A 27,387-nucleotide genomic window follows, 5' to 3' on the forward strand; every position below is an offset into this window, starting at 1 on the left:
CTAAGCACAACACTGTGTGGCACGGTGCCATCTTATTTGCATGGAGTGTGGGTTAGACTCCACAGCTGTGGTGGCCTGGGATGGGCCCAAGGTAGTATCGTGATTACTAAGTGTTTGTTTGAGTTGTCTTATATGTATGTCTTGTTTGTCCTCAAGTTTCAAGTTTCTCAAGTTTCTTTAATAGTTGTCATACACACCAGCTTGGCTGGCCGTCTGCACTGATACAATTGGCTGTATCAGAGGGTGGGAGAAGCTGGCGGGGTGGGTCCGGGTCGTTGTAAACAGCGACTCCTACAGTTCGGTCGGGGCGCCTGCTAAGCGCGGATTGGACGTGAGGGGGATAGTGTGGTCCTCCCACAAGCTACGCCCTCTCAATGAGAATCCGCGCTGCCAGGTGAAAAGAAGCGGTGATTGGCTGGACGTGTGTCGGAGGAAGCACGTGGTAGCCTCCACTCTCCCAAAATGATCTGACTGTGGGGGGTAAAGCGCAGCGACCAGGAAGGGACTGGGAATTGGCATACGACTAACATTGGGATGGGAGAAAATCGGAGGAAAATGGAGGGTGAAAAAGACCAATAAAAAAAAAAAAAAATAGTAGTCATACAGAAGTACAGAATACTTTCATACAAAATGCTTCTTACTGTTACGCTCCAGAGACTGTGCTAGACAAGATAGTATCAAACATAGTATAGCATGTAATTTAGAAGAAGAAAATGAGGTCACAGTGTTCGGTATAGACATATGTACAATGTTCTGAGTTACCATATAATATACAATACTATGCAGTGTACTAATGTACAGTACTATCTAGTGCAAAGCAGAAATGGGATGAGGTACAATTTAGGTACAATTTACAGTAAGGTGTACGAGTTGTAGTGCAATCCTTCATCAATAAATATAAAGTGTGGGGAGTGGGTGCTACAGTGTGTTTGTTTAAAGTGGGTGTGTGCTATAAAGTGTGTGGAGTGGGTGCTACAGTGTGTTTGTTTAAGTGAGTGTGTGCGTGTGGATGTGTGTGCTATGTGCGTTTGGTGGTTGTTGTTGTGTAGTGTTCATTCATTGTTCGTTTAGCAGCCTGATGGCCTGGGGATAGAAGCTTCTTCTGAGTCTTTCTGTGCTCGCCTTGAGACTCTGGTATCGCTTGCCTGACCGCAGCAGTTCAAAGAGGCAGTTGTTCGGGTGACTGGAGTCTTTAATGATTCTCTTAGCCTTGCCCTTGCAACGCTTGTTGTAAATGTTCTGGAGGGTGGGGAGCCCCCCTCCAATTGTGCGTTCGGCTGAACGTGTCACTCTTTGTAGTCTGCTTCGGTCTTGTGCAGTGCTATTCCCAAACCAGGAGGTGATGTTGCCGGTCAAGATGCTCTCTATTGTACATGAGTAGAAGTTCTTAAGGATCTTCTGACTGACTTGGAACTTCCTTAGGCGCCTGAGGAAGTAGAGGCGTTGTCGTGCCTTCTTCACAACACTGTCAATGTGTGTGGTCCATGTCAAGTCCTCGGATATGTAGGCTCCGAGGTACTTAAAGCTGTTGACTCTCTCAACCGGTGCCCCGTCGATGCTGAGGGGGCTGTGGTCCTTGACCCCCGACCTCCTGAAGTCCACAATCATCTCCTTTGTTTTGCTGACGTTCAGGGAGAGGCTGTTTTCCTGGCACCATCCCGCCAGGACCTTGACCTCTTCCAGGTAGGCCCTCTCGTCGTTGGCAGAGATCAGGCCCACCACCACTGTGTCGTCAGCAAATTTGATGATTGTATTGCTACTCCGCTGAGCCACACAGTCGTGTGTGCACAGGGTTGAATACCTTTTCCCTTTGTGTGTGTTGTGGGTTGAAATCCCTTTGGGAAAAGGCAGTGGGTTGGAAGCCCCACATTACAATAAACATAATTTACCATTTGAAAAACGTCTTTGTTTACTATCTGCCTACCCGGGACTGTTTGAAAAGCATTTTTCTACTGAGGGGGTTGTTTCTGCTCATGTACCACCTGCCCAGTTACTATCTTGTGTGGTCGATAGACCTCTGTACATGACATGGGGGCTCGTTAAGTTTGCGCAATTGTATGGTTCCTTGTTGGTAAAATAACGGGGTGACTTGTCGATTGAAGCATATCAGGTGTAATAAGATAGCGTTTTCTAAATTGGTAAGTTAGTGGGTTCCATTGTCCATGCACAGTTGATTGATGTAAACTATTATTGTTGTGATGCTCTTAACCATTCTATTTTTCTGCCACATAGGTAACAGGGGGGGGTCACCTGCTTGGCTAGAGGGTGGGGGGCACGAGTCGTGATTCCGGTGGAGCTCGCAATGAAATCGGTAAGCGACTGAAGATATGTGTAGCCTTTCATCCAGGTAGTGGAGTAGTTTATCTGGGATAGGCTAGAGTGACACAGGTGACTCCTAGTTGAGTGGTTAGGACCATTTGTTATTGTTTTCATTTAGTAGATGTGGTCAGTTGGATTGTTTTGGTTAAGAGGTATAAAAGCAGAATGTGTCTATTATTATTGTGCACGGTCATGGTTAATTAAGTGAGGACGTGATATATATATATATATTTTTTTTTTTCCCCGCACGCATAAAGACATAATATGGCTGCGTCGGCGTTTGTTTTTGAAGTCTTCGTGGCGGATCCGACAGAGGATCAGGTGAAAGGTTGCACTAAGGCGGAATTATGCCTTATTGCTAAGCATTATGATATTACTGTGCAAAGTTCCCAATCCAAGGCGGATATGAAGGCAGCTGTAATAGCGGGGTTGGTGGAGCAACAGGTGTTTAGCACGGCTCGGGGAGTAGTGAGTCATAGTGATCAGGAGGTTGAACACACTGGCGAATGGGTTGACTCTTCCTTGCGTGATCTTAACCCGGAGGGTGGTGCTATTAGGAAGAATGGTAGTACGCCCAGAGCTGAAAGTGAGGGCGCGGGCGATTCGGATAAAGAATCCACGTCTTCTGGCCATACGCGCTCTAGTCTGCGTTTTGCCCGTCTCCAGATGGAGGAGAGCGCTTTTGCGCAGAGAGGACAGAGAGGACAAAGCAGCTGTACGAGACAGAGAGGACAAAGCGGCTGTACGAGACAGAGAGGACAAAGCGGCTGACAGAGAGGAGAGGGAGAGGGAGAGAGACAGGGAAGAGCGAGGAAGGGAGAAGGAGAGATAGAGAGCTCCAGATTACACTAAAGAGGATGGAACTGGAGAGTGTTGGCTCTTCTTCGCCCTCATCTGAAGGTTACCAGGGCAGTTTTAATGTTGGGCAGCATATTGCAATGGTTCCTGTTTTTCGAGAGTCTGAGGTGGAAGCATTTTTTGTTAATTTTGAGCGGGTAGCGGGGGCTGCGCATTGGCCGGAGGATCAGTGGGCACTATTAGTGCAATATAAGCTCACGGGTAGGGCTCAGGACGCATGCCAGTTATTATCGAAGGAGGACAGCATGGTATATGAGAAAGTGAAGGGTGCTGTCTTGCGCGTATATGAACTGGTGCCGGAGGCGTATAGGCAGCGGTTTAGGGGACTAAGTAAAGCTCCCTCGCAAACACATGTGGCATTTTCCCATGAACAACGGATGATGTTCACTCGTTGGTGTGAAGCGTGTAAGGTGGATGGGGTCGAGGCTTTGAGCGAGTTAATCCTCATTGAACAATTTAAAAAATTTGTGCCCGAACACATGATAATACAGTTAGAGGAGCGAAAGGTTTCTACCCTCCAGGAAGCTGCAGTTTTGTGTGACGAGTTAGCAATGATCCACAAAAATGTTTCTGTACGAAATGGTGTGTATGTAGGAGGGGGCGCGTTTTCTCCGTCGGGGCCGCCGTATCGCGGAGGTGACGAGCGACCATTCCGACCTCGCTCACCGCCGTCTCGAAATGCCTTGGGTGACGAGCGAGCATTCCGATCACGCTCTCCGCCGTCTGAAAGGGTGTGTCATTATTGTAAAAAAGAAGGGCATTTTGTGAAGGACTGTCATGCGCTAAGGGATCGACAGGAGACCAGGGAGTCAGCCCAGGAACCGAAAGAGGTGGGGTTGATTGGTACGGTGTCATGTCCTGACCAGCATAGCTCTTTTGAGCCCTTTTTGTTTGATGGTTGGGTGTCCCTGTCGGGTAAAGTTGGGGACTACCAACGGGTGAGAATACTCTGTGATACAGGAGCCTCTCAATCGTTCATCCTGGCTGATGTGTTACCATTGGATGTGGACTCCTGTCGGTCGAGCGGATTGGTGAGAGGTATTGGCATGGGGTGTGTGCGCGTGCCGTTGCAGAAGGTGCATGTACAGTCTGCACTGATCACAGGTTGTTTTCCGGTCGCGGTTCGCCCATGTTTTCCCGTAAAGGGCGTGGATTTCGTCATGGGGAATGATATCGCTGGGGGTAAGGTCGTCCCTGTGTTGGAGGTTGGAGACACTCCGTTTACTAACTTGTTGTGTGATGCATTGATTAATAATCACCCCAATGTCCCTTCTATTTGTGCTGTCCCTAGGCATTTTGAGGCGGGGGATGAGGTGTTTATTGTGCTGCCCACGCCTAGTACGGTGCTCACTGCCCGGTTCTCAGGACCTTATGTGGTAAGAGGAAAGGTCTCTGCCACTAAGTATATGTTGCATACGCTCGGGCGGCAGAGGAGGACACGCTGGTGTCATGTGAATAGGCTAATGGAAAGTCCTGCCCGCGTCTCGTCGGAGTTGAGATGTGACAGGACTGTTGTTTCACATGCTGTGTTGTGTTCTAATGTGCCTTACAGGACGCACGGGGTTGATGTTGGGAGTGCGAACACCATTGAGCAATTTGCGTATGGTTGACTGCAGTATACCGTCATGGCCTCGGTATGAGGAAGGTGCCAGCCACGTCCGGCGGCTGATGCGTCTGGTATTGGGTGAGGTGGTGGTTGACCGTGTGGGCCCAAAATAGGGGCATGTGATCTATATGGAGTGTGATTTCTATTTATTTTTGTTCTGTTGGTACTAATCGGATGTTGGTTGATAATAAGTGATAATGTTTTGCTAACCCTGCGGGTTCGCTCTTATGGGGGGAGGTGTGACGTACGTGGGTTGGTCATTATCATTATTACTGTATTTGGAAGACCATGTGAACATTAGATTAGTATCGTTTGTATGTGTGTGTGTGTGTGTGAACATGAGAGCTAATGATATCTCTTCTTCTCTTCCTGTCAGGTGCTGCCCATCCCTATACTGAAGGGTGCTGATTGCCTAATGAAGGACAGCTGATGGCAATCACATCAAGAGGGGCGGGTGCACAAGTAGCTGACAGCACACACACACGGGAGTCTCGTTGCTGGAGTCACTTGCCCTATGGTAGAGTGGGGAGGCTGCTGTCTCGCCTATCTATGGCCTAAGCACAACACTGTGTGGCACGGTGCCATCTTATTTGCATGGAGTGTGGGTTAGACTCCACAGCTGTGGTGGCCTGGGATGGGCCCAAGGTAGTATCGTGATTACTAAGTGTTTGTTTGAGTTGTCTTATATGTATGTCTTGTTTGTCCTCCCATACCTTTTCCCTTTGTGTGTGTTGTGGGTTGAAATCCCCACTGACAACATCCCTTTTCCCTTTGGGAAAAGGCCGTGGGTTGGAAGCCCCACATTACAATAAACATAATTTACCATTTGAAAAACGTCTTTGTTTACTATCTGCCTACCCGGGACTGTTTGAAAAGCATTTTTCTACTGAGGGGGTTGTTTCTGCTCATGTACCACCTGCCCAGTTACTATCTTGTGTGGTCGATAGACCTCTGTACATGACAGACCAGTATATTATATGTTCGGCGAAAAATGCAACCCGAGCCGCTAGACGCTCGCAAAGTCCACGACTTGCGTGGGTTCAGCGCATGGGCATGGCGGCCCGACGCGGTACCCCACCTGTTAAGATTCAAACGCACAGAAAAACATTTTTAAAAGCTGTGCAAGGTGAGAGTTTGTCTGCAAAGTTTACCGAATTCTTTGTTAGACCCAGGAAAACAAACTAACAGAGCATGCTGTAAAAGCGTTTGCATTTCATACTGTGAAACATCACAACAGCTACAGATGCATGGATTGGAAAAAAGACATTTCGAGACTCTAACACTGCCAAAATGTTTAGTAGCCTTCTTGCCTGCAACTTCTTGCCTGATCGTCTCTGCGCCGCCCCCTATCTCCCTGTCTCCGGCTGTCTCGGAGCGATGACCGGAGTGTTGAACGTCCCGTGATTAAGACGGGGAGGACGCAACCCTCTTTGCGCTGCCCCTGTGCCTCAAATAGATCCGCTATCAGCTCTATCTTTAATCTTTCAAAATGTTCAGTTGCTATCGCTATCAGCTCTATCTTAAATTTTTCAAAATGTTCAGTTGCTATTGCATGCACTCATCTGTGTTTCACTACACACATGAGTGCATGCTTACCAACTGTCAGTCTGCAACACTACTATCACCGACATCTAAGAAGGGAGATCCCCCCTTGAATGGCCCTTCTAAGGTTTCTCTCCTCCACACTGCCGGTGGTTCATTTCTTCCTATTGTTAGATTTTAGTGAGTTTTTCCTTACCTTCGCATGGGGTATGTCTGGGAGTGTTTGCATTCATTCATTTATTTTGCATTTATTTTAAATTGGTTGGACCTTATGGTGTTCTTGTTTTGTTCTTGACTTATTGTTATGTTTCTTCTTGACTTGTTTAAAGAAGACGTGTCCGGCCCATGGGGACATTAACGTGTGTTGTCGGGCCTTACAAATACATTTGATTTGATTTGATTTTGGCTTTGCTTGTCCAAATGACAATACTGACTGTTACGAAGGATCAGATTAAACCGAGTATATATATTTATTTGTTGATATATATTGAATAGTATTTGTATATCGTTTGATATCCCTTGTATATTCCTTGTACATATACACGGAATATCCCTTTAGCCTAGCTTTCTTCACTGTGGAGCTACAGCCTACAAGAGAACCAAGCTGTATTCGTCTGCGGATCAAGAGTCTATCGCACTGTCTTCTGTACTCGAAGTCTCCCTAGATATCGTTGACCAGACGTTCTACTACCGACAGCTCTCCTACCCCCCCTGCCGGCTTACAACCGGGAGGACCCCTTCCAGTATATCCCGCTATATCATTAAGTGTACCATAGATATAATTCCCTAAGAGCCAGGTTGTATACTTGCCTCCTGCGTAACCAGAGAATGGACATTCAGTGTTGATTTGCCTACGAATACTCATTTGCCTTACAAGTGCAATCAAATGTAATATAAGTATCATATGTACCTTTTGCTCCATTAAATACTTGATTAATACCTTTGACTGGAACCGATTTCATTGTGGGAAGTGTTCATCATATTCATATATTGTGTACTGTATGGCCAGTAGTTAAAGTACATAAAGCGGTAGTGGTTTAATGATACCATACTTATCAATACAGTCAGGGAATTGTACCCCTCAGTTACAATTGGTCCTTCGAGCCGGAGCGTAACTAGTGTAATATTAATATAGTGGTATTAATATTGAAATGGCCTATGATGAACACTCCACAAAACGGTCCTCCTAAAGTAGATCGCCCGCAGCGTAGACGGCAGCCACCTCAGTACTTAGAGGATTACGCTGCCAGTATACTACCTAGCCTTCTACAGACGGTAAACGCGGTAAAAGTAGAAAGTAAAATTATGTCCGACCCTATCAACCAGGATACCCCGACCACAGAGGCCCTAGTGGGTTCTAATGTAACTGACCAAGCTCATGGTGGGGACCAGGAGGGAACTGACACGACTTTACCCCCCGCCAAGACCGAAGAAGTAGTCCCCGGAGAGCTCCGGGAGGAAGACAACCCTCCAGAGATGGAACTCTGCACGGTACAAGAAGAGGAGAGCGGCGCGGAGATAGAGCTCCAGGACTCCCCGCAGGAGAACGCATCTCCAACGAGTACTGCCAGGAGCGGATCACCTCAACCAGCGTCTTCCCCCAGCGAGGCGGACAAGATGCTGGCACAGGCGTTCCTCGCCAGCCTAGCAGCCTCAACAGAGCGCGATCGACTCCAAGCACAGACGCTTAGTGAGCGCGAACATTCTTCCATGGAAAGAGAACGCATTCAAGCGCAGCAACGGAGCGACGAAGATCGTATACGTCTAGAGATTAGACGCCTTCAGACGGAAGAGAATATGGCAAGAGACCGGGCCGACACCCAGCGTGCCGCTGCCGGTGCCCAAAGAGAAGCAGAGCGCGACAGAATACAAGCGCAGCTAATGGAGCAGCTGATCGCCAAGGCAACACCCCCTCCCTCCGCACGGGGTTCCAGGGCCTCGTCAAGACACGGGTCAAGGGCACCCTCCCCTAACCGATCAAGCGACCCTGAACTCGACCACCAGAGAGAGCCTATACCCCCCTCCGAACCCCTTCCCCGACCGGTCCCAGTGAGACCCAGCTACAAGGAAGGAACGGTGTACACCGCGGAGAGGCTAAATAGACGACTACAGGATCTAGATGACCTGACAGAAGAAGAAGAGGGAGAGGAGGAGAGTCAAGCCCGACAGCAGCACAGTACTCCACAGGACCAGGAGGTCCAGTACAGCCCAGGCTCTACCCCCGCGGCTCTGCGCTACAGACCCCCGACTCTATTCACGGGTGAGCATGACGCACGACCAGTCCCGAGGAATAGCACCTGGATACGCGGGCCATGGTACCCTGCCGGTACCAGCCCACCGAGAGGCGTAAGAGGAGACTCGCCTAGGAGGCCTCTCTTCCAACGCTCACCGATGTGCCAGCCATCTACGCCGTCATACATTGGCACACCGACGTTTCCAGACTTCACCCATGAGAACCGAGCATAGTACACGGAGTTACGGATGTGCTTAGAGACAATGATGGTTGACGTAGCTGATGAACGCCACAAGTATGCTATCCTATTGAAGCACCTCAAGGTGCCCCGAGCGCACAACATAGCGCTGGCCTATGCCACCTCTACTACCCCATACACAGCGGCTCTAGCAGCGCTCGACCAAAGATATGGACGCATATGGGATTACGTAATACAAGAGATAAGGCATATTGACCGCCTACCCCCAGCAACAGACAATCGCTCACTAGACGACCTGTCTATCAAAGTACAATCCCTGGTAGGGATGCTGGGGGCGCAACGAGAAAAGGGTATGCACGAACTATACGCAAACTCTAATGTCGAGAGGATTTTAGAGAAGCTGCCGCCCGCCCGACAAGAGCGCTTCAGGCGGCAAAGAGACCACCGTGATCCTAACGGTCCCGAGCCATCCCTCCTAGACCTAGCCGACTTCCTGGCGAGAGAAGTCAGCAGCCTACGATTGGATACGTTCGTGCGGAGCACACCAAGCTCCAGAGAGGGACCTAGGAGAGCAAACGATGGCCGAAGATTGGTGACTGTCATGCACCAACCAGAATCAGTACCGAGCAGCAAGAACCACAGTACCCCCTCGATGAAAGAGAAGTGGAAGATGGTGTGCCCGTACTGCGAAAAGGAACACTGGTTGTCACAATGTGACATGTTCAAGAAGATGACCGCTGAAGAAGTGAGTCAATGGATAAAGTCCAACCGACGCTGTTACCGATGTGCGCGCAGTCACATGGCAGCCGATTGCCGCTTAAAGAAGAGGTGTAGTCGGTGTGACGGAGCCCACCTAGATGTCCTACACGACAGTAACAGAAGAAAGCCTGCACCTTCCAGCAGCACAAAGGCAAGTGTTATGTACATTGACCCCGCCAGCAGCGGGGGCGCCCAGGTGCTCTTAAAGGTGGTCCGCGTAACACTGAGTTACCAAGATATGGTCATGGACACTTACGCCGTCCTTGACGACGGGTCAGAGAAGACCCTTCTCCTCGCGTCCGCTGCGGCCCAGCTGGGGCTGTGGGGGAGCGAAAACCAGATGACGATTCGGACAATAAGAAGAGATCTAAAGACGATAAAGGGCGAGAATGTCTCCTTCACTATCGCAGCAAGCGGGCAGCCAGAGAGACGGTATAGGATTACTGATGCTTTCACCAGCCAAGAAATAGGCCTGTCGCAGTACACCTACCCCATCGCCAAGCTGATGGATAAATATGTGCACCTGCGCCAACTACCTATCCCGCTCATAGACGGGGCCAACCCGACCCTGCTGATAGGCTCCGACCATGCAGACCTCATAGTCCCGATAGACCGAGTCCACACAGGACCCAGAGGCTGTCCTGCAGCAGTCGAGACCCGCCTAGGATGGACATTACAAGGCCCCCTCGCTAAGTCTCTTAACCGAACAGCAGCCACTAACTGCCTCCACTCCAGAGTGACAGAAGAAGACACCACTCTCCTGCAGCATGTCGAGAGGCTATGGACACTAGAGACAATGCCCTTTAAGAACGAAAAGAAAGACATTCGTTCCAAGGAAGACATTTACGCTATAGCCCTCCTCGAGCAAGGGACAAAGAGAGTCAACGTCAACGGAGTGATGAGATACGCAACTCCACTCCTGAGGCGAGAGGGTATGCCTACCTTTCACGCCACAAAAGAAGCGACGGAGCGGTATCTATTGAACACAGAGCGGCGCCTAGCCAGAGACCCCGCTCAAGAGACTGTGTACCGCGCTGAGATTAACAAGCTAATCACAGCGGGACACATAAAGAAAATTGACATTAAAGAGGCCGATCAGACGACCGAATCATGGTACGTGCCGCACCACAAAGTCCACCACAACGGCAAAGATCGTATTGTGTTCAACTGCAGCTACCAGATCGGATCACAAAATCTGAATAAAGAGCTCTTGCCCGGCCCAACACTCGGCCCCTCTCTACTAGGCGTGTTACTACGTTTCCGCCAGGACCAGGTGGCCATCAGCGGCGACATCAAAGGGATGTTCCTGCAGGTGAGACTAGTGGAGGAGGACAAGCCCCTGCTGCGGTTCCTATGGAGAGAGAGGATCGGGGATGAGCAACCAGCCATCTATCAATGGGAAGTCCTCCCTTTCGGAACCACATGCAGCCCATGCTGTGCTACGTTTGCACTGCAGAAACACGTCGCAGAGGACCCAGCAGCAGATGAAGAGGTCCGACAAAGTGTAGGAAATAGTTTCTACGTGGACAACTGTTTGCAAAGCGTCTCGACGCCAGAAGAAGCCGAGGCTCTTCTACTCAAGCTCCGCGCCTCCCTGATCAAAGGCGGCTTTGATCTCAGGCAGTGGGCCAGCAGCGACCCGCAAGTATTGCGCAGCCTCTCCCCCGAGGACAAGGCAGCGAGCAGCGAGACCTGGATGGCGACCATCCCAGGAGAAGCCCAAGAAATGACACTAGGACTAGTCTGGCGCTTCAAAACAGACTCGCTCCATTATAGACACAAACCCCTGACCAAGGAGCAGGGAAGGTCGACGGCACTACCGACCACCAGACGGAGTGTATACAGAACACTCGCCAGACAATATGACCCGTTGGGATGTATTCTACCTTACACCACCAGGGCAAAGATGATTGTAAGAGCAGTATGGGACAAGGACCAGGGCTGGGACGACCCCATACCCGAACACCTTGCATCCACATGGAGAGAGTGGGAGACGGAACTCCGCTCACTCCCAGGTGTTAACATACGCCGCAGCTACTTCCCACCCACAGTGAGGCCAGAGACATGCAAGATGGATCTGCACGTCTTCAGCGACGCCTCCGAAGTAGCCTACGGTTCGGTGGCCTACTTGCGTGCCCAAGAGGAGGGAGGAGAAATACATACTGCTTTCATCCTGGCTCGCTCAAGAATAGCCCCACGAAAGCAACAATCTATCCCGCGTCTAGAGCTCTGCGCAGCCCTAGCAGGAGCGCAGCTCGCCATGTTAATCCAACGTGAACTCACCATTCCGGTGCAAAGAACAATCTTGTGGTCAGACTCCACGACAGTACTCACATGGATCCGGTCTGATTCGTGCAGATACAAGGTCTTCGTGGGAGTCAGAGTCACAGAGATTCAAGAGTTAACAGAAGTAGCGAGCTGGAGGTATGTGGACACAAAACACAACCCAGCTGACGTCATCACCCGGGGAATGTCCCTGGATGACCTCACCCGTCACAACCTCTACAGTGACGGACCAGAGTTTCTCAAGCTCCCGGAAGAAGAGTGGCCTACACCCACCCCACGGGAGGCGAGTAAAGAGGAGGCCGAAAACAAGAAATCTATGTTCTGTGGATTGAACACACTCATCTCCACAGACCCCGACATAGACGATTGCCTCACCCTAGAGAGTGCGCAGCTAAAGACATTTCTGTGGCACCACCCAGAGGTTCAGCCCACTACTGACATTTCAGCAGCTGACTACGAAGAAGCAGAACTTTTTCTACTACAACGAGCCCAGAGAGACTCGTTCCCCGACGAGCTAGACTGTCTACAGGGAGCAAAGCCCATCCCATCAGACAGCAGACTGCTCCACCTAGCACCCGAGAGCGACGCCCATAGTCTCATCAGAGTGGGTGGTCGTCTGCGGAGAGCTCCAGACTTACCGGATGACGTCAAGTACCCGATAGTCTTAAACAGCCGACACAAGGTCACAGAGCTGATCATAAAGAAATACGACGAGGATGTGCACCACGCAGGGGCAGAGAGAGTCTTCGCGGAGATCAGACGTCGTTATTGGATACTGCAAGGGAGAGAAGCAGTGCGGCGCTTCCAGCGAACCTGTCTAGACTGTCGTAAGTGGCGAGCACAGCCCAGTATACCCCGGATGGCAGACCTACCTCCCTGTCGCCTCCGACTCGGCGACAAGCCCTTTCACTCCACCGGTATGGACTGTTTCGGCCCGCTGTATATAAAGAAAGGAAGAGGAACCGAGAAGCGGTGGGGTATTGTATTCAAATGCATGACCACCCGAGCGATACATATCGAACTCCTTCCAACCATGAGCACAGACTCATTCCTTATGGCCTTCCGAAGATTCACATCACGGAAAGGAAAACCGTCTACATTATTGTCTGATCACGGGACAAACTTCAAAGGCGGAGAAAGAGAGCTGAGAGAGAGCTTCCAAGCTATGGGCCCAGAACTTAAGACCCACCTCGCTCCATCCCAGATTGACTTCCAGTTTAATCCCCCGAACGCACCATAAAGACAGCCCTGTACGCCGTGCTTGGGGCCCAGACCGTGGCGGAAGAAGTCTTAATGACAGTCCTCACGGAGATCGAGGGAGTATTGAACTCAAAGCCCCTCGGTTACGTCTCAAGTGATGTAGCAGATGTCGACCCAGTCACCCCCAACACACTCTTGATGGGGCGGCTGGACCCCGCGCTACCCCAGACAATGTACAGGCCTGAAGAAGCGAACGGCCGAAGAATGTGGAGGTACAGTCAAGTATTGGCTGACAAGTTTTGGAACAGCTTCCTACTCCACTACCTACCGTCTCTACAGACCCGCCAGAAATGGGTAAAAGAGAGAGACAATTTGACAGAAGGAACAGTCGTCATGATTATCGACCAGTCACTACCCCGAGCTATGTGGCCGGCTGGCCGCGTAAGCAAAGTGATCACCGGTGCCGACGGAAAGGTCCGAGCAGCTGAAGTGCTCGTCCAAGGGCGGACCTACACCCGACCCGTGGCGAGGCTAATAGAACTGCCAAGGCTCCCCGATACCATCGATGACGACCATGACCCCATGACTTTGTGAATTGACTGACCCTCACAGCAGACATTGAGTAGTGGACAGTGCGGTTAATCTGTCTCTGCTTAGCTAATTAGGTGGGACTAATTAGGGGGCGGCTGTTACGAAGGATCAGATTAAACCGAGTATATATATTTATTTGTTGATATATATTGAATAGTATTTGTATATCGTTTGATATCCCTTGTATATTCCTTGTACATATACACAGAATATCCCTTTAGCCTAGCTTTCTTCACTGTGGAGCTACAGCCTACAAGAGAACCAAGCTGTATTCGTCTGCGGATCAAGAGTCTATCGCACTGTCTTCTGTACTCGAAGTCTCCCTAGATATCGTTGACCAGACGTTCTACTACCGACAGCTCTCCTACCCCCCCTGCCGGCTTACAACCGGGAGGACCCCTTCCAGTATATCCCGCTATATCATTAAGTGTACCATAGATATAATTCCCTAAGAGCCAGGTTGTATACTTGCCTCCTGCGTAACCAGAGAATGGACATTCAGTGTTGATTTGCCTACGAATACTCATTTGCCTTACAAGTGCAATCAAATGTAATATAAGTATCATATGTACCTTTTGCTCCATTAAATACTTGATTAATACCTTTGACTGGAACCGATTTCATTGTGGGAAGTGTTCATCATATTCATATATTGTGTACTGTATGGCCAGTAGTTAAAGTACATAAAGCGGTAGTGGTTTAATGATACCATACTTATCAATACAGTCAGGGAATTGTACCCCTCAGTTACACTGACCAAATTGAGATTTATTTTTCTCTTGTCCATTTATTTTGTTTGCTTTATCATTTAAAATACAGTTTGAAACCGTCTGTACACAGTAGGCTATGTGTGCTAATCAGTGATGCCGGTAACGCGTTACTAAGTAACGCGTTATTGTAATCTGATTACTTTTCCCCGAAAATAGTAATCTAACGCGTTAATCTTTAAAAGCCAGTAATCTGATTGCAGTTACTTGTCCAAGTGGCTGTGCATTACTATTTCGTTACTATCTCATCATAAATTCATAATGCAGGCGGAATGCAGTATTTTATTTCGTTTTCGACAGTCAAAAATACATTTTTGAGCTGTTTTTCTTATTTGGGAGTGACGTGGTGTGGCAGTGAAAGGGTTACACAAGAATGTGGCCCGCGGCGTGACTGGACTCTCTGTCTGTGAGTGACTCTGCTTTGGCCCAATCACATTCCCCATCCACAGTCTGCGAATCAGAGGCAGAGTAGGGCGGGTCTTCACAGCACGTCATGTGACATATGCGCCAATCGTGTGACAGCAGGGCTCCGTTGCATTCGTCTGAGAATTCCACCCCAAAACGCTTACAGGAAGAAAAAACGCGGCTTATTATTATTACCGAGGCGCGCGGCTTATTATATTATTAAAACAGCTACTTGTGGGCACTCATAAAAACACCGTGGTCTACAAGTTGTTTAGCGAGAGGATGGTGGTAATATGCTTCAATAGAACAATGGATCAATGCCATGTCAAAACTCGGCTCCGCTGATCTGAAGGGCTCCGCAGTACACACACAGACACACACACACGCGCGCGCGCACACACGGGATCGCAGCAGCCACACACACATTTCCACTGTCCAATAGACAAGCGCCCTTTTCGACCGCGTGACATTGTTCAGATGTTTCAACTTCACCCCCAGAACCGCACCGAGTCCACCAAAACTATATGTGAAAGCGGCCTAAACGTAAATACTGTCTACCGCTAAAAACAGCACATCCAATTGCATTGAAAGCATCTGGAATCACAACACTACGACGCTTCGACTAGGTACAGGAGGACTCGGAGGCCAGCCAAACAGCAAAAGAGAGAGATTGTTTCTTTCCCTAGTATTGATTAATGTATATTTGATGGTGGCAGAGCAAAAGCTCTTATTTGCCAGATTTACAGTTAATTTACATGTTAAAGAGAGACTGATTGTATGTTTATAGAGAGACATTTATAAAAACAATTTAATAGTTACAGTTGATATAATTGAATAGTTCAGCCTGCATTTGTTAGATGTGAATGGATACACTGGTTTTGTAAAACCACTGGCTGGCTGCTCTAATGCTGTGAGCATCATAGACTGTTGCTTTACCATACTTGATGGTACAGAAGCTGAAGCACTAGTTTAACAATTTACGTTATGTGCAGAGAAACAAGTTAAAAACAATTTATGCACTTTCAATAAAGCGTTTTAAAAAAAACTGTTGGGGGAACGACGACGACTTCGTAACCTAGTTACTTTCAAAGTAACTAAGTTACTCTGATAATCAAGTAATCAGTAAAGTAACTTGGATTACTTTTTAAAGGAGTAATCAGTAATCAGTAATCGGATTACTTTTACAAGTAATCTGTGGCATCACTGGTGCTAATCAGACTTGAGATTTAATTTATTTAATTAATTGTTCATTATTAATACCAGAATAATTTATTTTCATTGTTAATGCCAGTTATAAAAGTTTTATTGTTATACAGTTAGCTTATGTTCTACCTCAGATTTGTGGTTTGGCAAGTATAGGCCTAGTTTATCATGTTCTGACAATAAAGAATATTCTGAACCACAACTAACCTTCTGGTTTCTTCAGCTTTCATTCAGCAGCAAAAATAGCCTATAAACTTGACAGAAATAATTATTTCATGTATATCGAGATAATTATCGGTATCGAGTGATTTTTATTGTGATAAAAAAAAAATCCATATCGCCCGCCATATAATAAACATAGGTAATAAATGTCATGTTCACTAATGGAAGATCCTCATCTGCACCTTGATTAAACTGCCTACTTGCTCATATGTGTACATTCATATTTAATTATATTGTTTACACTGCCTATTTTCTTTTCTACTGTACTATAATTGTGTTGCCTGTATTATGCTTTCTACTATTACCATGCCCATGCCCATACCTGTACCCCCCCCCCCCCCCCTCCCATGCTCACATTCACCCATTAACTCACCCACCCACTGGAACCTTCAGACTACCAGATGACCACTCTACCTCCTGAGCCTCCGGAGCCACACCCCCTTTGTCAAATTGATTTAATGGATTTAATGTTTTTGGGGACACCTTCCCACTCGTCCTACTCATACAAAAGGCGGAGTGATATGACATTCGTACGGATGCACACACTTTCGTTCATCTCAGCAGTTACTTACCATCACTTCTCCTTCCCGTAGGTCAAGAGGCTCTCGAGGGTCTGTTTCCCAGGGGTCCGGAGGGCTCAGCTCACTTATTTGGAGGTCACCTCCATCCAGTGTTTCGATGTCTGTGTGTGCAAGACCAAACCAAGGCCCATTTAGACTTTACAGGTCAATATCATTTTGAAAAGGATAAAATACCTCCCTATTATTATTTCTATAATATTTTATATTAAGGTCATAGGTGGCCTCAGCTATGTGTCATCAGATTGAAAAAGCAAATGCACCCTGGATTGACAAAGCAAATGGGCACACTGTGCCAATGTGGATAAATGATGCACGATAGAGACGCTTCACCAACACAGAAAGATGTTCACTAATTGAAGTCTTTCACTTTGTAGAAGAAACCTTCTGACATAAACCAAGTCATGTAAATCTCTATGGTCCAATTGAACTGTGTCGTGGTGAGTTTGGCACAGTGGCTATAGCTTCCACCTGATGCGCTAATTTACATTATATTTCCATTGGCTTCCTTTGATTGATTGATTGAAAATGTTATTAACAGATTGCAGAATGGGTACAATATACAGTACAGCTCAATACACACAATTGTTAAGGGGATGCAGACCAGAGCAAAACTTTCGTCTTGTTTACATCAGGGTCCCCCATTTTCAATTAATCTTAACATATATGACATACATGACATACAGATAGACAGTACTGCTACATCTAGACATTTATGACATACCAGATTTACAAATACAGTACTGTTTGTGATACGAAAAGAGTCTAAAAAAGAGAGTATACATTTGGCGAAGAAACTGTACATTGGAGGAGGTTGGGTAGGTGGGTGTAGGTGGGGGTTGGGTAGGTGGGGTAGTTAACTGTACATTGGAGGGGGTTGGGTTATTCTGGGTGAGGTAATACAATATAACGTCATAATTTACTGTTTAATTTTATATTATGGCATGTCACTGTATAGCATTATGAAAAGTAGCGGTAAATGTATCTTGCATGCATGCATGTGGGCTCTCTCTCTCATTTGCTTGCACCCCACAATTTGATAATCATCACCTAGTACCCAGTAACAGTATACATTACAGTATAGTAATGTATAGGGCCCGCTACATTCTCGTGTAAATGTCATGCTGCCAGTTTGCCTCCATTGTCTCTTTGACCATGATCTTCTGCCAAACCTGCGGCAGTATGTATATGTAATGTATATACTCTCTTTTTAGACTATTTTTGTACTCATAAACAGTACTGTATATTTGTAGATCTGGTATGTCCTAAATGTCTAGATGTAACAGTACTGTCTATCTGTAGGCTATGTCATGTATGTTATGTTATGATGAATTGAAACTGGGGGATCCTGATGTAAACAAGACGAAAGTCTTTCTCTGGTCTGCATCCCCTTAACAATTGTGTGTATTGAGCTGTACTGTATTGTACCCATTCTGCAATCTGTTCATAAAATGTTCAATCAATCAATCAATCAGTAAAACGAATTACTGGATTCATAGCAATTATAACATATAACGAAAAGAGGACACTGGACATACCAAGCTCGTCCTGCTTGAAACTGTCGGGTGGGTTGATGTACTGCATTGTTGAAACATTTAATTTCCAGTTGTGCTTGGTACATTTGACTGTTCTGTGAAATACAAGCAGTCAGCAGTGTGTATTAGAGCTACCCTTTGGTACAGCAATATTTATTTAGCTTTTTATTATTATCATTGTTGTATTCTTAATAACGTTTTTACCTTCCATCCAGGTCTTCAATATCTTTGATGAACATTCCTCTTTGGTGTTTGCACTCGTTCTTGCAAGCCTTGAGACCGTTCTCGTCCTTGTATAGGATGTAATCTTTACCGCTCTCTGGGTTCCTCTTGAGGGTGATGCCATATTTTAGTGAGCGCACTGCCTCAGAGTCCAGAGACAGGACTACCTTTGATGTCTGGGCTGTCATCTCACCAGTGAAACAAATCAGCTGTCATAAAAATATTTGAGAGAACTTGTTAGGAAAGGAAATGTATTACTAATGTAATAATAAGACTACGAATAATAATTCATGCTCACAAGTGGAGTTAATATTTCAAAGTAGCTATGCAACTATAATAATAATAATAATAATACATTTAATTTGGTGGCGCCTTTCACGACACCCAAGGTCACTGTCCAATTATCTAGCGGTCTCAGTCAATGAGTCAACTACATGTAAATGTCCCCATTGGAAGGGTGTGGGCGAATTACTTATAATTAAACCATAGAAACAATTCGGACTTTGTAAGAATGTTCATTTATTAGGACTCCAATGTCCAAACATCCCGTTATTACTTGGTTGCAATAATCACCAGGTGGTTCTATTTCATTATGGCTCCGCTCAGCATCAGTTGCATATATCTCGCATATATCTCGCTTCAGTGGATATACACTGAATACATTTCAAAATGTACCTTTACATACCAACATCCGTCTGACCACACCATCTGCTGCCTACATAAGCAGGGGTGGGGCCACACACTCATCTCCTTCTCAAATTTCATCCACAAGGAAGTGCCTGTTATATACCCACTTGACGTGGAGAAAATATTTAGTCTGAAGAAAGGAAAACAGAAGAACAAGGAGATACGTTGACATTATATCTTTATTTTCTCTCTCACTATTTGAGAAAATACGGCGATATTGTCTTCGTCACTGGAGTGTCTGGAAGATGATGATCATTCTGTGTGACCTCCACCGGCTTTTCGTATTAGGGGCTTGCGCCGCTGACATGCTCCCCAACTGCAGTCCTCCTTTGCTGCGGCTGGATGGGTTTGGCCCTCCAGCCATGCAGCTGGACTGTGGGAAGCACCGACTGTTGTGAGGAAGCGGTGGCTTCCAGGGTGGGGTAAGTACTGTTTTGCTTGCGAGCTCTGGTTGTCTGTTGATGCTGTGGGGGTTAGCTGACAATTTTACAAACGCCGGCCCCAGATTGGGGTCCTCTGCTCGGCTTCTTATGCGGCGGACGGAGGATCTTGGTCTGAAGCCCATGATGGTCAACTAGTGGGCCGCGACAGAGGCCTGGTTAAACCCGGGATTCTCTGAACAAGCGGATGCTTCTCTGTCCCGTGCAGGCCCCATCTTTCACTTGAGTGGAAGTACACCCTAAACGAGGAAATGTGGGCATGGATTTTCGTTATCGGAAGATCCATGTTCAAGTCGGCTGCAGCCCAGATGGGATTTGTGCCGGCTCCGCCGTATGTCTGGTAAAATCACTGTTGAAAACTGTGTTTGACATTTCTTTTTTTCTTCTCTCTTAAAGATGAGGAGGGTTTCAGACGGCGGCCTGTCTGAAGTGTGGCTTGTTATGTCGTTGTGTACAGTTCAGGTGATAGCTGCTTAGCTTGCGTGCTAGTTGTGGCCTACCTGTTAGCCAGTCAGCTGTTAGCTGCGGCGCTAGCCCGTTGTGTCACTAGGCTAGGAAAACGTTAGCTTGTTGCTATCAGTCGAGAGCGGCTGTTAGCTTAATGCTACACTGTTGAACGTTGCTATGATTCTATCATGACATCATACGCTGGTTTACATTCTATATACAGGAACTGGGACCTCATGGTAAAACAGGAAGTGGTAGCTCACAGATAAACAGGAACTATTTATGTTCCTTTGATAATTATGAATCTGAACCCTGGGTTACACATACACATTCATACGTGTATGCATAAGTAGAGGGGTCTCACGCCCTTGGGGTGGGCCACTGAGTGCGGTACAAATGGGACCGTCTGGGTGGCGCCCTCTTTTCATGTTTTAGATCAACACGCATACCCACCCCCTCTCCTGGAGTGGGCATGTCGGCGTGGTTAGGGCACGGGACTGGGTCCAGGTCAGTTAACCCGTTGTCCGCCGGGGACGCAGATCTGCTGTTCTGGTACCCTGAGGGACTTGTGCTTTTTTCGGGGGGAAAATACCGGGTCGGCCCGGGTATCACAGGGTTAGGTGTTATGGAGACCCTTTGTTGGGTACATGTTGTACTCTGCACTATCGTAATGGCTTACGGCCATACCAACCTGAACGCGCCTGATTTCGTCCGATCTCGGAAGCTAAGCAGGTTCGGTCCTGGTTAGTACTTGGTTGGGAGACCGCCTGGGAATACCAAGTGCAGTAAGCTTAGGGCTGGTTCTCCATTCTTTTCGCTCCTCTCTCACGCGTGGCGAAGAGGGGGCTGTTGGGGTGGTCTTTTAGACCTCCTCTGGTAACCCTGTGTGCTTCCTGAGCCGCCGGGCCCGGTCCGAAGTAATGTTTCGTCGACCCGTAGGCCTGGAATAACCCTTTTTTGAAAACTGAAACACTTGTACTGCGGTATAGCCAGTGTATACCCGCAGGTGTGTTTTGGAGTTTTTTCTTGAGGGGTTATAGGAACAACCACCGCATGTGGTACCAAGAGGGTGGTTGATTCCCTGGTGTGTTGGAGCAGAGTCAACTCCCGGGTTACCCGGTTGAGTGTGCCCCTGCACGTTCATGACGTCTGCCAATCGTGTCAGCCTTCTCTGCCTCGGCCCCTCTGGGTCGTGGTTTTTTGGTGGAGGCTTTGTCATGGTGCACAACAATGCCAGCATACGCCCCTTCCGCCGGGGTGCTGTTTTCAGTTGACCCCTTCTCGCCCGCAGTGCTCCAGGCTCGGGTCTAAAGCCTGCTGCCTGGTTTCCCCTGTGCGCTGCCTGCTTCCGTTATGGTTAGCCTTGAGTGCTTCAAGTTTCAGCCATGCTGACTGCCTGTGTTGCAGGGTCAGTGTGCCAGGCGGCGTACTAGTGGGGGGAAAGGGCCCGCTCTTGGAGGGGCCCTGTCCGAATACGCTGGCGATGTGGGGGGCGGTGTCACTTAGTGACCACCTGGTGGGGTCTTGATGCCTGGCATCATTGACCTCTTCGGGCCCCCTTTTTCTGGGGGATCCAGTCCCTTGAGTGGGTCTGGGTCTTCCTTCGCGCTCCGCTGCTACGGCCTTGCCACGGGGTTGAGTTTGCTCTTGACCCCGTGATTTTGGGGGCAGTAACGAGGTTTGTTCCTTCCGTTCGTTCCCTGGTGGCATGCGGGTTGTGCGTGTGCGTAGTCGTGGGGTCAAGCCACGGTCTGCTCACTCTGTGCGTTGAGTTGCTCGAGTTCCTCTTCGCACGGTCGGATCCGTCTCCCTCCCGTCCTCCAATAGGGAGGGTATCCCTCCATTAGGGAGGGTCGGGGGGGCTCGGTCCTCCCCGGTTCTGATGGTTGTGGGGGGCCTCAGTGGGGTACATTTGTTGAGCTTCTGGCTCCCGCTCAGCTCCTGTTATGCAACTGATGCTGAGCGGAGCCATAATGAAATAGAAGGTTATGTATATAACCAAGTTCTATGAATTATGGTGACGCTCAGCATCGAGGCGCCACTGCGACCCTTGATCTTTCATTGTGGTGAAATTTGTTGGGAAGGAGATGAGTGTGTGGCCCCACCCCTGCGTATGTAGGCAGCAGATGGGGGTGTGGTCAGACGGATGTTGGTATGTAAAGGTACAGTTTGAAATGTATTCAGTGTATATCCACTGAAGCGAGATATATGCGAGATATATGCAACTGATGCTGAGCGTCACCATAATTCATAGAACTTGGTTATATACATAACCTTACGTTAATTAAGCAAGCAGTTAGCTTGTAGCTGGTAGTTAGCTTGCATTCAAGCGCTAGTGGATAATGTCAGTATAGAGGTCGATATGGCATTTGGTAATGTTCAGCCAAGTCGACGTGGATAACAGTTTGTTGATAGTCAGGTTGCAGTTAGCAACTGCCAGTAGTTGATAGCATTTAGTCTGTTGTCAACGTGTAGTCAGCGTTTGGTCAGCAACGTTATTCAGACATTAGTCAGGTTACAGTTAGTCAGGCTATGGGGAGTTGCAATAATCGATCCGGGATGTGACGAATGATTGGACCAGGGTTTCAGTGTTTGATTGGGACAGGGATGGGCGGAGTCTGGAGATATTACGGAGGTGAAAGAAAGCAGACCGGGTGATGCTTTTTATGTGTGGTGCAAAGGAGAGGGAGCCGTCCAGAATGACAATGAGGCTTTTAACTTGGGGGGAGAATGGTACAGGGAAGCCGTCAATGGTGATGTTCAGAACTGGGGTGTTTTGTAATTTGGTGAGGGTGGATTTGGAGCCGATGAGCAGGGCATCAGATTTGCTGCCATTTAACTTCAAGAAGTTTCTGCTCATCCAGCTCCTGATGTCCTCAAGGCAGCTGGTGAGGGAGGGGGGGGGGGAGGCAGGTGGTGGGTTTGGAGGAGATGTAGACCTGTGTGTCGTCTGCATAGCAGTGGAAATGAACCCCATGGTGATGGAGGATTGTGCCCAGGGGAAGGAAATAGATGGTGAATAGGAGGGGACCCAATACTGACCCCTGGGGCTCCCTGAAGGCCTCACATCATTTATTTTGTATCTGCGAATACATAATACCATAAATACTTTATAATTAATTTTATATAAATAAAAATTAGTTAAAATAGCACTATACTGTATATAAATTATTGTAGGCTCATTACAAAATATTTCAAAGAATTGCAAATTTTTTTCATATATCACTGATTCTTGAGAGTTGGGACAAAACATGTCCTACATAGAAAAGTCTAATTTATATAAAAAATAAAGAAATTCATAATGAGTGATATACTCACAAAGTTACATCTAAAGGTATTGTGTATACTGATGTTATGTTTTAGCACATATATTTGTTTTTTGGGGGATATTTGTTTAAATGTATAATCTGTGGTTAGAAGCTCCCATGTTAATTATCTTGTCCTCAGCAAGGGGTTACATTATTGACCAGCCCAAAAAAGCTTGAAAGACCTCTCCACTTGTGAAAACATACATATCAAATCAAAGATAAGGGTTATACATGTATAAAACAATGCATGCCATGAAACTCAAATAATATTGCCCATAGAAATCTACCTATCAAAGTTGTGTCCTCAGTTTATGTCAACTCTGTCAGACCTTTTCATAAACCTAATTAAATCAGGCAATAGCATGGCTAGCTCTATCCCTGAGGACCCCTTTTCCTTCCCCTGAATGTGGTGAATGCAACACTACCACACATGGTCTGGTAAGTTTTACACTTTTTGATATTTTAGACAAACAATGTCAATATTCCGATGGTCACAGCTGGAACATGTCAACACCGTCTCTCCGTTATTATACTTTTAAAAAAACAATAGTGGATTGAATTCAAGTGTTTCAGTGAGATTATTAAGACAGCTAGCAACTGCCAAAAAAAACTAGCTAGCTGCAGTGCACAATACAGGCTTGGAGGGAAAATGTGTGCCCTTTTGTCAACTCCGTCAGACGTCAACTCCATCAGATTGTGTGTCTGACGGAGTTGACGTGTAAACTGATGGAGTTGACAAATCCATCAATAACCTACAATGAACAATGAACAATGAACAATGAACAATGAACAATAATCACTATGCAACAACCATCAAATGCACACAGCACACACACCCACACGCACACACTCACTCAAACAAACAACACACTGCAGCACCCACTCTCCACACTTTAGATCACACAAACACACTTACACTTTATATTTATTGACAAAGGATTTGCACTACAACTCGTACACCTACTGTGAATTGTACCTAAATTGCACCTCGTCCCATTTCTCCATTTCTGCCTTGCACTATATAGTATTGTATATTAGTACACTGCACAGTATTGTATATTGTATGGTAACTACGTCTATTCTGCATCGAACATTGTACATATGTCTAAACTGAACACTGACCTCATTTTTTTTACTTCTAATTTTACTATGTTATTTTATTTCATACTTATCTTGTCTTGCACAGTCTCTGGAGCGCAACAGTAAGAAGCATTTTGTATAAAATTATTCTGTACTTCTGTATGACAACTATTAAAGAAACTTGAACTTGAACCTCATAATATGCTATTATTATACTATTTTTGAACATGGTAAAGGATTTAAATGTTATTTCAGAGTTTTATCTGCACAGAAGTGTGCATATAATAGCATGCATCAGAGCATGGGCAGGCTGTGGTCTGCTTATTGAATAATTGTCTTACTTTCCCAGCACATGTGTTAATAAATAAATATAAATATATCACTTGTCTACGTTGATTGATTGATTGATGTAAAATATGGTGCAGTGTGTAGTTTTCACTACCAAACATCTACACTCTTGCCTCTTATAGAGCGGGGAAGGAGTTCCATGTTGCCCTTTCATATCCCAGAAGAGATACAAGACAGAAGAAAACAGTTATTCTTGTTATTATACTGTTTACTTAGATCATCAGAGCAGAGGGGCACGGTGGTAAACTGTGGATATTTGTTAGGTTTTAGTGAGTTGTTCCTTACCTTCGCGTGGGGTATGTCTGGGAGTGCTTGCATTCTTTCATTTATTTGCATTTCTTTTAAATTTGTTGGACCTTATGGTGTTCTTGTTCTGTTCTTGACTTATTGTTATGTTTCTTCTTGACTTGTTTAAAGAAGACGTGTACGGCCCATGGGGACATTAACATGTGTTGTCGGGCCTTACAAATAAATTTTATTTGATTTGATTTCATCTTAATATCTTTATAATAATTCTTAATATAGGACTGGTCCATGCGTGTCTAGATTGCTGCATCATCCTTTCTCTGACTTTCCATCCATAGTGTAATACATTATGGTATGGAGTGATCAACAGGATAATTCTTTGCTAGTCAGTTGTCACAATCTTATCAGTTGTAATTAAGGCTGTCAAAGTTAACACGGTATTAACGCGTTATCGCCCGATTCTATTAACGCCACTATTTTTTTTAACTCACGATTAACTTTTAAGATTATTATTATTTTTGTATTACTAGACTTCACTCAGGTGTATTATTGATGCTCTCATTGATACTATGTTTGTTTCTGAAGTGTGTGTGTGTGTATGTGAGATATATAATAATAATAATAATAATAATAATAATAATAATAGATTGAATTTTAAGAGAGAAGCGCCTTTCTCAGACTCAAGGACACTGTACAAGGAAAGGATGGAAAAAAATAAAAGTAAGTAATAAAATTGAAAAAAAATATATATAATAAAATACATAAAAGATCTGTGTATAGTAACAACAAGAAAAAACAAATAAGATAAGAGATAAAAATAAATAAAAAAAGGAGGCAAGTTCTGTCCAATTGGATGAAGTGGTTAAAATTAACAAACAAACAACAAAACAAAACAAAACAACGGAATCTGTGGCTTAAAAAGAGTCAGGGGTGGGCTACTTGGGAGCGGGGCCGTGTTGCGTGAAGGCAAGTGTGAACAGGTGGGTTTTTAGCTTGGTTTTGAAGAGGTTGATGGTGTCAGAGCCTCGGATGAGGGGGGAGAGGGAGTTCCACAGTCTGGGGGCTGCTGCAGCAAAAGCTCGGTCTCCCAGTGTGGAACGCCTGGTGCGGGGGATGGTGAGGAGGTCGGAGTTGGAGGATCGGAGGCCTCGTGCTGGAGTGTAGGGGTGGAGTAGGTTGGTCAGGTAGGAAGGGGCCAACCCGTGCAGGGATTTGTAGGTGAGGAGGAGGATCTTGTAGGGGATTCGATAGTTGATGGGGAGCCAGTGGAGTTTTTGCAGGGTGGGGGTGATGTGCTGCCAGGGTTTGGTGCGCGTGAGGACCCTCGCAGCAGAGTTTTGGACGTACTGTAAACGATCCAGAACCTTCTTGGAGGCACCAAGAAGGACTCCGTTACAGTAGTCGAGGCGGGAAGTGATGAAGGCGTGAATGAGTGTTTCCGCTGAGGTGTCGGAGAGTGAGGGGCGGAGGCGGGAGATGGTTCTGAGGTGGAAGAAGGCGGATCTGGTGACAGACTTGACGTGAGGGTGAAATGAGAGGGTGGAGTCCAGTATGACGCCCAGGTTCCTTACCTCTGTGGAGGGGCAGATGGAGTAGCCATCCACGGAGAGAACAAGGTGGTTGATCTTTTGGAGGAGGGCTGGGGAGGCTACAACTATGAGTTCGGTTTTCTTACTATTGAGTTGAAGGAAATTGGTGGTCATCTATAGAGATATATATATATAGAGAGAGAGGGGGGTGAGAGAGATGAGGAAGGGGCAAGAGAGAAAGAGAGCCGGGAGAGTGTGAGTGTGAGAGAGAGAGGGGGGGGTGTGTGATTACTCAGCCCTTGTGTGGGTGAATGTAACAAGTTCCTAACGTTTTCTTTCCCCTATTATTTCATGCACACTTTATTCATTGTTTTAAATTATTATTTTCTTTTAAGTTATTTTGTGCATCACTCTGTTTTGAATTTGATGCAAATTTGCAATGCATGAGGGTCATCCTTTTGTGTTAAATGGCTGCATAAAGCAAGCATTTGTTGACTCATGTTGATAAGATTATTAAAACTTGGAACTTGAAAAATATCTGTTTAAGGTAGATAAAAAAAGATATGTTAAAAAAAATGCGATTAATTCATGATTAATCGCGAGTTAACTATGGACAATCATGCGATTAATCACGATTATATATTTTAATCCATTGACAGCACTAGTTGTAATATACCCTAGGATTATTGGAATGAATGTCTTTGAATTTTCTCCCACTGCTTCCACTGAACATGGATTTTGTCTGCACAAGCCAGTGTAAAGATGTTTGCAACATCT

General features: G+C 46.4%; 1 protein-coding gene across 1 annotated transcript in view; it reads right to left on the reverse strand.

Moving 5' to 3' along the window:
* The window catches only part of LOC311245869 (cytidine monophosphate-N-acetylneuraminic acid hydroxylase-like), a gene marked incomplete at its 5' end in the record, with an annotated part of 85,825 nt that extends 67,112 nt beyond the window's left edge, over nt 1-18,713 (reverse strand). The window contains 3 exons of the mRNA XM_084335893.1: nt 16,763-16,872; nt 18,307-18,398; nt 18,508-18,713. Coding sequence (XP_084192019.1) covers nt 16,763-16,872; nt 18,307-18,398; nt 18,508-18,713 — 408 coding nt within the window. The remainder of the gene's footprint in view (nt 1-16,762; nt 16,873-18,306; nt 18,399-18,507) is intronic.
* Between the last annotated feature and the right edge of the window lie 8,674 nt (nt 18,714-27,387).

Source organism: Notolepis coatsorum, assembly GCF_963971535.1.
Source record: "Notolepis coatsorum genome assembly, chromosome: 19".
Classification (NCBI taxonomy): Eukaryota; Metazoa; Chordata; class Actinopteri; order Aulopiformes; family Paralepididae; genus Notolepis; species Notolepis coatsorum.